At 32.3% G+C, this 12,203-nt stretch overlaps 1 protein-coding gene across 1 annotated transcript in view; it reads left to right on the top strand.

Moving 5' to 3' along the window:
* Window positions 1-12,203, top strand: part of csmd3a (CUB and Sushi multiple domains 3a) — a 516,772-nt gene that overhangs the window by 175,394 nt on the left and 329,175 nt on the right. Inside the window, exons 21-23 of the mRNA XM_073847643.1 lie at window positions 5,056-5,244; window positions 6,345-6,514; window positions 7,900-8,056. Coding sequence (XP_073703744.1) covers window positions 5,056-5,244; window positions 6,345-6,514; window positions 7,900-8,056 — 516 coding nt within the window. The remainder of the gene's footprint in view (window positions 1-5,055; window positions 5,245-6,344; window positions 6,515-7,899; window positions 8,057-12,203) is intronic.

Below are 12,203 nucleotides of genomic sequence, written 5' to 3'. Positions count from 1 at the left end.
AGTGTGAAAAGATAGATCTCAAAATCATAGTCACTGTTGGAAAGTGTTTAAATACACAGAAATTCTGGTAAGAATACAGTATTAAGAATCAAGGGGATGTAAACTTTTTAACGAAGTCGTTTTTTATCAATTGAACTATTTTCTCTTGTGGACTATATATATATCTTTCATGTGAAATCTTATTCAGGTCAGTACTTAATAAAAATAACATGCATTTTGTATGATCCCTCTTATTTTGCTAAAATAATTAACATTTTGTAGATTCTGAAAGGGGGATGTAAACTTTTGAGCTCAACTTTTCTATCCAGATTGTTTTTCACCTAAGTTGGGAAATGATAAACACATACTTGCCTAAAAAATTGCAAACGTTTAACTAAAAAAGTGCAATTTACATAAGAATGGTTTTGTTTCCTAAATGAGGGTGATAGCTGTTCCCATCCATCAGTAGAAGATCTAATAATGAATCTTAATCTGAGGATGATATCGAAGGTTATTCTAGGAGAAGAGCGTCTGCTATCGTCATCGGCGCCTACAAGCCTGTTTCTATGAAAAGTCATAGCAGCAATTAGATATAGATGGTGCTTGGTACATTGATAAAGGTAATCAATTGGCAACAGCTTGAGCTTCGTCTCAGTGGCTTATTGAAAGTCTGAGACTTATCAGTGTTGCCGGCAGTCTTCTCGTCAGACTTTAGCGGTGAACTGCTGCCTGATATTAGAGCTGGCTTTGGGCTGCGTTTTTCATTAGTCACAGATCCCCACTGGATCATCCTGCTGCGCTGCACGGTCACCACCGCATACCCACTGGGCACTGGGTTAAACTGTGCTGCCGTCTGATGGAATTAGCTGATGCACCTTTTGACGTAAAAGAGGAAGAGAAACCTATTTGACAGCTAAATATGAGCTCATAGTCAAGAAACCGCCAGGAAGCCTGCCAAATACCTGTTCGTGACTGGTTACAGTAACTTTTGCTAACATTTTAACTTAAAGCCTTTATATATAATGCATTATAAAAGTAGTTTTAATGCATAAATTATGCTTTGTAATGCACTTTAAAATGCATTGTATGATCTCATGAATAATTAGAACTACAGTTATAATAAATTATAACTCTTATGTATTCATTGTTATGTCTTTAGAAAGTATAATGCATTAAAACACATGACTATAACAAACCTTCAAATATTATTATGCATTTTAACTTTGGATACAATTATTATGAAACAATATACTGCATTACAACATACATTATGAATATCTGTATAATGCATTATACATAAAGACTATTAACACTAAGTAAATGATTACCTAACTTATTTTTTTATACAGGCTTTGAAATAACAGTCTTTAAAGGAGTAGTTTATCCAATAAAAATGCATAACATAACATTTCCACTTTTTTTCCCAGGAATAATGTGAATAATTTTTACACAGCTTTTTTCTATTCAACCAAGCTCCAACAAGAGCAAAAAAGATCAACAATGTCTAAGATTATACTTTTGTTTTAGACACATGATTATTATCATTAACTAAAACTATATTAAAAAAAAAAAAAACTTTGGTTCAATTTTTTTTTTTTTTTTACTTTCAAGCAATACCTGAAATAATTTTTTACATAAAACTAAATAAACTAAAATAAATAATAAAAAAGAATAATAAAAACTACAGGATGTAGACTTTCAAAAAAATTGGACAGTTTCTTTTTTTTCTTTAATTTTTGGCTGAACTATTTCTTTTAGGTCAGCATGATACATTGTTAGAGGACACACCGTTCTGATAGAAAGCCAAGTTGTGAAATGAGCCCATAGGGTTTGGCTCATGTTTACTGAGCCATCATATACATTAATTAAAAGCTGGAGTTATGAATACCCATACAATTATCCAGAAGCCAAGTCCCTGTATTAGCCTAATATATATTCCCTGATGAATACTGCGGTTGACCTTTTTCTGGTACTGAATATTGATGGGATTGACAGAAGCAGACATGCATAATGCGAAAAATATCAGGCGTGAAACTGCAGACAAAAGCTTGCCACCATTAGCATTCCAGCATTAATGTTGAAAGTTCTAGGACGAGAATTGATATCTTTACATATGAAATCTTTTCAATTTCTATACAGCCACAGAGTGACAAGGTGGAAGCTTTCATATGCGGAACACATAGTGTATCTAAATAGATTTGATATCAGAGCTCAGAGGAAGCAAAAGTGACAAACAAGTAATTCATGTCATTCGCCATCGACCATCAAACTCATCTGAACTCATTGCTCCTCTGCACCGAGTGCCAGGATCTAATTGAAACCGCAGCTGCGGTCCTACACTAACCGTTTCTGCATATCATTTACATATGTGGAAATGATTTTCGCTGTTCCTAGTATAGCTCTAATTGATTGTTTGAGTGTTTGCAGATAACCCAGGGTAAATGTTCACTCTCTGTTTGCTCTGTGATTCATGATGTGATGTTAAACGAAACATTGGTTAAATACTGAAGTACCATGCTAAAAAAAAAAGCAAAAAGAAGACCTGTATGTCTTTTAGCAGTTTACATAAACATTTTCTAAAAATTTTACTCAGGCCATACAAAAGATGTTTTTTTTTCATCAGAACAGATTGGGAGAAATTAGCGTGACATCACTTGCTCACCAATGGATGTGAATGGGTGCCGTCAGAATGAGAGTCCAAACAGCTGATAAAAACATCACAATAATCCACACCACTCCAGTCCATCGATTAACATCTTGCGATGCAAAAAGCTGCGTGTTTGTCAGAAACAAATTTATCATTAAGGCATTTTAACTCTAAACTGTTCTTTTAGACCAAAATATATAGTATATAATTAAATATAATTATAGCTGTTTTGGAATGCTTTTACTTGTAAATGCTGGTTGTTTTGTGCATATTTCTCTCCTAAATATATCAAAACTTAATTTTTAATTAGTAATATGCTTGCTAAGAACTTCATTTGGACGACTTGAAAGGCGATTTTCTCAATATTTAGATTTTTTTGCACCCTCAGATTCCCAGACCCCCAGATTTTCAAATAGTTGTATCCAAGCCAAATATTGTCCTAATAGTTTAAATATTTGCGTAATTTATTTTATTATTTATTTAATTTATGTAACTTTTTTTTCTATGGTTCTTAAAGGAGCAGTTCACACAAAAATGAAAATTTGATGAAAATTTACTCAGGCCAGAGAGATGACTTTATTTCTTGATCAGAACAGATTTGGAGAAATTAGCATCACATCACTTGCTCATGCAGTGCAGATGCTCTGCAGTGAATGGGTGCCATCAGAAATGAGCATATTTGTGACCCTGGACCACAAAACCAGTCATAAGGTTAAATTTTACAAAACTGAGATATATACATTATATGAAAGCTCAATAAATAAGCTTTCTATTGATATATGGTTTGTTAGGATATGATAATATTTGGCCGAGATACATCTATTTGAAAATCTGGAATCTGAGGGTGCAAAAAAATCTAAATACTGAGAAAATCACCTTTAAAGTTCTCCAAATTAAGTTCGTAACAATGCATATTACTAATCAAAAATTACATTTTGATATATTTATAGTAGGAATGTTTCAAAAAATCTTCATGGAACATGATCTTTACTTAATTTCCTAATAATTTTTGGCATAAAAGAAAAATCAATAATTTTGACCCATACTATGCATTTTTGGCTATTGCTACAAGTATACCCCAGCAACTTAAGACTGGTTTTGTGGTCCAGGGTCACATTTCTCTTCTAAATATATCAAAACTTAATTTTTGATTAGTACTATACATAGCTACGAACTTCATTTAGACCATTTTAGAGGTGATTTTCTCAATATTTAGATTTTTTTGCAGCCTTGGATCCCAGATTTTCAAATAGTTGTACAAGCCATACATCAATGAAAATCTTATATTCAGATGCTGTATAAATCATTATTTAAAGACCTGCATGCCATTTATCATGAACACATTTAAAAAAATATTTGAATAACAATTATTATGACAATTCGTCTGTCAGATACCTCACAGTAGTTTAAATATTTGCATTTTTTTATTTTTTTTAATGTAACTAATTTATCAGTACAACATTTGCAATATGGATTTTGCAATTTAAAGAATCAGTTCACATAAAAAAAATTTAATTTGCTGAAAGTTTTACCCAGGCCATACAAGAGATGAGTTTATTTCTTCATCAAAACAGATTTGGAGAAATTAGCGTGACATCACTTGCTCACCAATGGATCCTCTGCAGTGAATGAGAGTCCAAACAGCTGATAAAACATCACAGTAATACACAATTAATCCTCACCATTACAGTCCATTATTAGTGGCAATTAACATCTTGCGATGCAAAAAGCTCAGTGTTTATCAGAAACAAATCCATCATTAAGGCATTAAGTCGCTTTAGACCAAAATATGAGTCTATAATCCATAATAACACTTCTTGCAGTGAAAAAGTCCAACTCTTGTTGTCCACCAGCATTTTTGTTTAGAGCTGTTTTAAACCGTTTTTACTCATAAACAGTGGTTCTCTGCATATTTCTGTGCAAGAGAAAGCAATATTATGGATAGAGGACTCGTGTTTTAATAAAAGAGTTGTTTATTACACAACACACATCTTTTTGATTTACAAGACACTGATGGACTGAAGTGGTGTGAATTATTGTAATGTTTTTATCAGCTGTTTGGACTCTCATGACGGCACCCATTCACTGCAAAGGGATCCATTGGTGAGCAAGTAATTCTAAATATTTCTAAATCTGTTCCAATGAAGAAACTAACTACATCTTGGATGGCCTGAGGGTGAGTAAATTTTCTGCACGTCAGCAGCTCACTGCATTTCAAAACAGAGCCGAAGAGCTTATAATTAATTCCTTTAGTTATTCCTTTAGTTTTTACAGTTTTCATGAATTATATTTGTCACATCCTGCAAGCCGTATTACAATACGTTTTAGCATACAATAAAGTTCAACCTGTATAACATAATGCAACTGCAAACAAGGTCAGCAAGGAAAGTTTCCGGCTAAACTTTATTCTGTTTTTTTTTTTTCTCCAGAATACGATTTGGAACCATGTGAGGACCCTGGTGTGCCCCAGTTTGGCAGGCACAGCGGTGGCAGATTTGGCATTGGCGACACCCTGATGTTCTCCTGTGACCTTGGTTACCGTCTGCAGGGCGCTCGAGAAATCACTTGCCTGGGCGGTGGGCGGCGCATATGGAGTGCACCTCTGCCAAGGTGTGTGGGTACGTGGTCAGCTGCTCTCATTCGCTTGGACGTCCAGAGTTTGACAAGTCTCCATGGTTGCATTAGAGCTTAACGATTTGACTATTGAGTTGTACTGTATGTTCTGAATGGAGTAGTAGGGTACTACTCAAAGCATGCTGCACAGCATACTATAAACTGCATATTATATGTATTATACACTGAAAAAGAAACTTACTTAAAAACTATTTTTACTCCGAAGTTGCTTGTAAATTTGACAAATAATATAAAGGAAATGGCAAATGTTACATTGAATTAAACATGAAAGGCTGAAGTTGTATTTTCTTGTGAAATATACTTATAGTATATACTACGTATTACTAAAATAGTACTTCAAAAGTATACATTTTAAATGGTGTCCTAATAGTTATAACATATGCAAATAGTTTTCATGTTTAATTTAGTGATTTGCATGTAGTTTTGAAAATAAATATGGTTATTTGGCATTTCAAATACAGTTTTGAATACAATTTCTTAGAATGAAGTAGTATTTTCTTAAAAAAATATTCTCCAGTAATCTTTCTTTGGAAGTTTGTTTTCACCGCTGAAAAAAAAAAAAAAAATAGAAAAAGGTAATTGCAACTTTTTATCTCATAATTCTGACTTTTTTCTCGCAATTGAAAGTTTACTTCTTGCAATTCAGACTTTTTTCTCAGAATTGCATTATCTAAACTGACAACTGCGAGATAAAAATTCTGACATTTTTTCTTGCAATTTCGAGTTTGTATCTCACAACTCTGACCTTTTATACTCGCAATTGCAAAAAAAGACTGTTCTCAGAAATGCAAATTTATATCTCACAATTTGGACTTAGCAATTGAAAATTGAAAGAGAAACTCCAAACTATTTTTTCTTTATACAGTATGTTGAAAATGGAAATCAAGATGAGCGCATTGCATTGATACGGTTCTGACTCTAATGCAACTAATGAGTGACCAAATGTTGTTTAAGATGTGTTTTCTTTTTTTAATGCATGTTTTGATGATATGTTGTCTTTCTGGATACGTCGATTTTTGCTTTTTCCTTATTTCCCCAAACTTTGCTGTTCCACAATGTGACTACGATTCCTCATTGTCCATAGCTGAGTGCGGCTCAACCGTTTCCAAGAATGCCGGAGTCCTATTGTCTCCGAACTACCCCCAAAATTACGAAAACAACCACGAGTGCATCTACAACATTCAAGTTCAGGCAGGAAAAGGCATCAACATCTCAGCTAGTACCTTTAATCTGGCTCAAGGTGATGTTCTCAAGGTAAGTACAGGGCATACACAGATGTCACAGATGTCAGAGTCTGTACAAGTTTGCAACACATTAATTTGACTCTAAAAAGCACCAAAAACTAGAGCTGCCCTTGACTAAAATTTTTTCTGGTAGACTAGTAGCCATTAATTTTAAGCATTAGTCGACTACTAGTCGCACGTTTATTAATAATCCATATAAATAAATAAAAAAGCATGCCACAGCGCACCGGCAGATATAATAATTATGAATGTGTCATGAAAAAACAGCAAGGAAACTGCATTAACATTTGAATAATTTATTGATGAACTAGCTCTTTGTTTTGACTTAAGTTCACTCTCTATAGATATATTTTTCATGTCTGTAAGGCAAGTAAACACAAAGTTTCAAAGTTTCACGCTCAAGTTCATAGAGACCGAGATGGCAGAAAGCTGATCCCATTTGCTTTAATTGTTTTACAAAAGCGCAACGGTTCGTTGTTATTCTGAGTACACACAAATAAACGTAGAGTCTTTACAGATTCGAAAGATGTATTTCTCTTATCTGTATGACCAAAAAAGACTGAGTATTTTAAGAGCAAGTGACCGCACCGGCGCCTCCATCTATTATGCAATAAGAATGTTATGTTCAGTTTTCAGACTCCGCACAGACACTTCAGTAGCGCACATTTTGCAAGGTTAACATTAGATTGAGTGGCAATGTAAAGTTGTTACTACTTACATATTTTAGATGAGCCATATTTGAGTTTTAATGTCCTGACCAATGTACTATGTTACCACATAGACCAGTCGCTAACGATCTGTCCGTCACATTCTGTGGAATTTCTTTTTCTGCGACTAATAAAATTTTGGTCGACCAAGCCTCTTCTTATTGACTATTAGGGAGCAGCCCTACCAAAAACACTTAATCTAATTCAAAATGTGTTATTTTACACAATATTCTTCTAAATGCAAAGCATATTAATGCTTAAAATGTTTATTGTTTACTTAGCAGCACATAAACGCCAACCCAGAGTTTTGGCAAAGTTATGAACAAACCAGTTCTTCCAATAACGTTAATAGAACATTCACACAAAGTTATCTGGTCTTCAATAACGTTAGCACAAAAACATTATTTATGCATTGTTCATAGAACATTTTTCTGATACATTTTATTTGGGCTTTAGACTGTTATTTAGCTGTTACTGCTTGCTACTTGTTTCAGATGATTCAGACAACATTTGAAAGTAGCATTGCTGTAATGTTGGAAAAATTCTAAATATTTAACATTCCCTCAAGATGAAACTTATTTAAAAAAACTGGATGTTTCTGAGAGCATTCAGAAATAACATTTTCATAATTTAAGTAAAACTTTCTTAGAACATAAAGACTATAGACTTTTCTGGTTTATTTTCCCAGTTGTATGATGGTCTGGACAACACCGCAGAAGTTCTGGGAGGCTTCTCGGGCTCCTCTATGTTGGGTCAGTCATTGACCAGCACGTCGAATCACCTGTGGCTGGAGTTTTTTTCTGATCAAGAGGATACGGCTGAAGGTTTCAAGCTGGTTTACTTCAGTAAGTTTCTCTTACTCTTGCTTTCTTCCACACTGCTTCTAGAAACGCACACACAGTAGACCTTCCAGTCTTTAATCCGTCACAACCAGTCTTAGATTACATGACTTAAGTAGCACTTCACAAGCTGTCTCCACGGTGTAGCTTTTATTACCCAAAGTGAAAATAAAGTCAACCTGCGTTCATCAGGCACTCATTCGAGTTGAGTTCATTTGGGGTGTTAAAATTCTTGTGAAGAGCTTAGAAACTCTGAAACTAGTCGAGTGTCACCCACAAGCTAGCAGAAGCAATAATGGAGTAGGACATGTAGCATCAACAGTTTCACTAATATTTTATACTTGATGAGCTTTGATGATAATTAAATTCAGTCTTACCAAGACTACAAATGACTGTACTTTTATTAGTCCCATCTGGATTTCATGAAGTTGCAATTAAAAAGGCTTTTCCCGTACAATGCTTCGCCGTAATTTACTGATAAATGAGCGTCCGCTGTGGGAATGTGTGTGTGTGAGTGTTGAACTCCTGCACCCTTGCAGAAGTGCCAACGTTTTCATGGTCTCCTTAAAGATTTATTAAAATGTTTTCTCTTATGCGCATTACGGCTGCATTTATTTGACCAAAAATGCAGTAAAAATACTACAATTGTGAAATTTTCAATTTGAATATATGTTAAAATGTAATTTATTCCTGTGATGCAAAGTTGAATTTTCAGCATCATTTTTTTCAGTTTTCAGTGTCACAGGATTCTTCAGAAATCATTCTAATATGCTGATTTGCTGCTCAAGAAACATTTCTTACTAACTGTACATTGTCTAAATATATATTTTAATAAACAATACAATTATCATGTTACGAGCAGTTATTATTTAATTTTGGACTGTTTGTGTACATTTCTACATATAAATCTGACAGATATGAATGAGATTTCCCGGTCGCTCTCAATCTTCGTGTCATAAACCACCTCTCACCTCACGGCGGAATATATTAGCTCAATTAATTTTCATTTCTGGATAAATATCTTCATTTCATTGTCAGCTTGAACTGTATAATTGTTCCCAGCACTCGCTACACCACACACACGGTTTATTGCTTTTTTAATGAAACCCTTTGAATTAGCGGCATCTTATGCGTGGATTATTAGTGCCATTGAGAAAGCTCAGAGACTCTTAATTTCCTTTGTTTGAAATTATAGGTTTTTCTTCTCTCATGAGAAGTTTTCTAATGCGTCTACCACAGTTCACAGTGCCGTATTATTTGATATCTTAATCATGAAGCGTGCACAGGCTCTGCAGCAGGATTATAGCTGGTGGTAGCATAACGGTAGCTTCTCAGCGTGAAGAAAACATGATTGTGAGTGGAGTTAACGGCGGTATTGAGCACCGTTTCGGCTCTTTGACAATGGAGGAGTGACTTGCTAATGTCCAGTGCTGGAGGCGTTCAGATGGACTTGCTCATTTACTGCGTGGCACTAACAACCTCTCATTTGTCTATCAGGCACTGATAACATGTTGAATTACATCCAATGCATTTGGAATTTGACCTTGGCTGTGCTCAAAAGAAAAAGAGAGAACTCTGAACAAAGTATCATTTAAAGGAACAAGGAAAAAGTTCTGCTATTATTTAGTCTCACACCATTTCAGTTAGTAGATTTTTTTTTTCATCTGATAGAATAGAATGGAATTTCCAGTAACATGCACCATCAATAATAATAATAAAAAAAAATCAAACATTAAATATTATTGAATAATCTATCTTTTAAAGTAATAGTTTGTCTGTATTATATTATATTATATTATATTATATTATATTATATTATATTATATTATATTATATTACTTTCAATAACAATTCCTGTAAAATGTATCTTTTAAAGGAATAGTCTACCTGTTATTTAAGTTTTTTTTTATTTTTTTTTATTCATCACTCATTCAAATTTCATACATTAAATATTATCAAACAATGTATATTTTAAAGGAATAATCCATATAAATTGTTATATTATAATATATTATATTATATTACATTATAATTTCCAGTAACAAGCAGCAAAACAATGTCATGCATTAAATATTATCAGACAATATATATTTCAAAGCAATAGTTCACCTGAATTATTTATTTTAATTTTTTAATTAAATTAAATTAAATTAAATTTTATTTTATTTTGTTTTATTTTATTTATTTATTTTTTTTCAGTAAGAAACAGGATCAAAATGCCGTACTTTAAATATTATCAATGTATCTTTAAAGTAACATTTTGCTCATATTATATTGTATTATATTATATTATAATTTCCAGTAACAAACAGCATCAAAATGGCATACATTATATATTACTGTAAAATGTATCTTTTAAAGGAATAGTCCACCTGTATAAATTTAAATTAATTTAATTTAATTTAATTTATTTTTTTATTAAGAAAAAACATCTACATTTAATGCATTAAATATGATCAAACAATTTATATTTTAAAAGAATAGTCCACATATATAGTTATATATTATATTATATTATATTATATTATTATATTATAATATTATAATTTCCAGTAACAAGCATCATCAAAATGTCATTAAATATTATCAAGCAATGTATCTTTTAAAGAAAGTCTTCCTGAATTTTTTATTTTATTTTTTGTTTTGTTTTACTTTATTTTACTTTATTTAATTTTTCAGTAAGAAACAGCATCAAAATGTCATTCATGAAATAATATCAAAGAATGTATCTTTTAAAGGAATAGTCCACCTATTATATTATATTATATTTGTTATATTATATTATATTATATTATATTATATTATATTATATTATATTATATTATATTATGTCTGTTAACTAACAGTATCAAAAAATGAAAATATTAAATATTATCAAACAATGTATCTTTTTAAGGAATAGTCCACTTAAATATTATTATATTATATTTATTATATCCGTAACCTAACAGCATAAAAAAGTAAATATTAAATATTATCGAAGGATGTATTTTTAAAGGAACAGTTCACTCAAATTGTATTATATTATATTATATTATATTATATTATATTATATTATATTATATTATGTTATATTATATTATATTATATTATATTATATTATATTATATTATATCATATTATATTATATTATATTATATAACAAACAGCATCAAAAGACATTCACACATTAACTATTATGTTTTGTAATGCATAAAATAAAATGTAAATTTGGATGTAGTCAGAGTTTCTACACACACAAAAAAAAAAAAGCTACAAAAAACTGTTTTCAACATTGCTAATAAACCGCTTTGCCATAACATGAATGCAGTGCATTTTAAAATATGAGACAGTTCTTTAAAAGTGCAATAATATTTCACAATATTAATATTTACTGTCAAATACATGCAGTCTTGGTGAGCAGAAACGACAAAAAAATCCTTATTCCAAACTTTTGGCCAGTAGTGTATATAAAAACCAGTGTTGTTATGTCTGACACAAACTCTCAGCTTATTCTGCGCACTTACACATGTAGTTGTAGGCAGGTACATGTTGATGTGGGCACATTTTATGCCAGCAGTCAAAAGTACAGTACTCTGAGGCTACCGTATCAATATCATGAATGTGAAATCTTCTTGATTTGATATGAGTGTTCTCCCAAGACTGATCTGCAGTTCTCCATAAACTCTCTATAACATCCTCTTTATTCTCCTCTCATGTCAGTAAAGTCTTAATTAGCAGGCACAGTAATTGTCTCACAGTATTATCAGCCTGCATGTTCATATAAATGTGAAAATTGTTATGGCGTTGGATTTATTTCTTTGTTTTATGTGCATAACAAGGTTGCATTATGCAGACTCAAAGTGAATGTGTCGGTTTGCCGGGACGGCGACTCCTGGTGGGCTTGGATTGTGTTTCTTTCACCCACACCTAGTTTTAATGAATTAATTAGCTGTATCATTCTCTCGTTAAGATCTGATTAGGATTAAACGCTTGGAATGATATTATTTGTGCTCCTGTTCACTGTAATTGCATACGACATAGGAAATACACAGGAAATTGTGTTTGCTTGTAAAATTTAATTGTACAAATCAGGAAGGAGAGAGTGGGGGAAACTTCGTTTAGAGGCTCGGGGACAATTTTGCAGCCCTGCAGTTCAGTTGATTTCTGAGGT

This window comes from Garra rufa, chromosome 9, assembly GCF_049309525.1.
Source record: "Garra rufa chromosome 9, GarRuf1.0, whole genome shotgun sequence".
NCBI lineage: Eukaryota > Metazoa > Chordata > Actinopteri > Cypriniformes > Cyprinidae > Garra > Garra rufa.
This window is presented reverse-complemented; position numbering and strand designations above follow the sequence as displayed.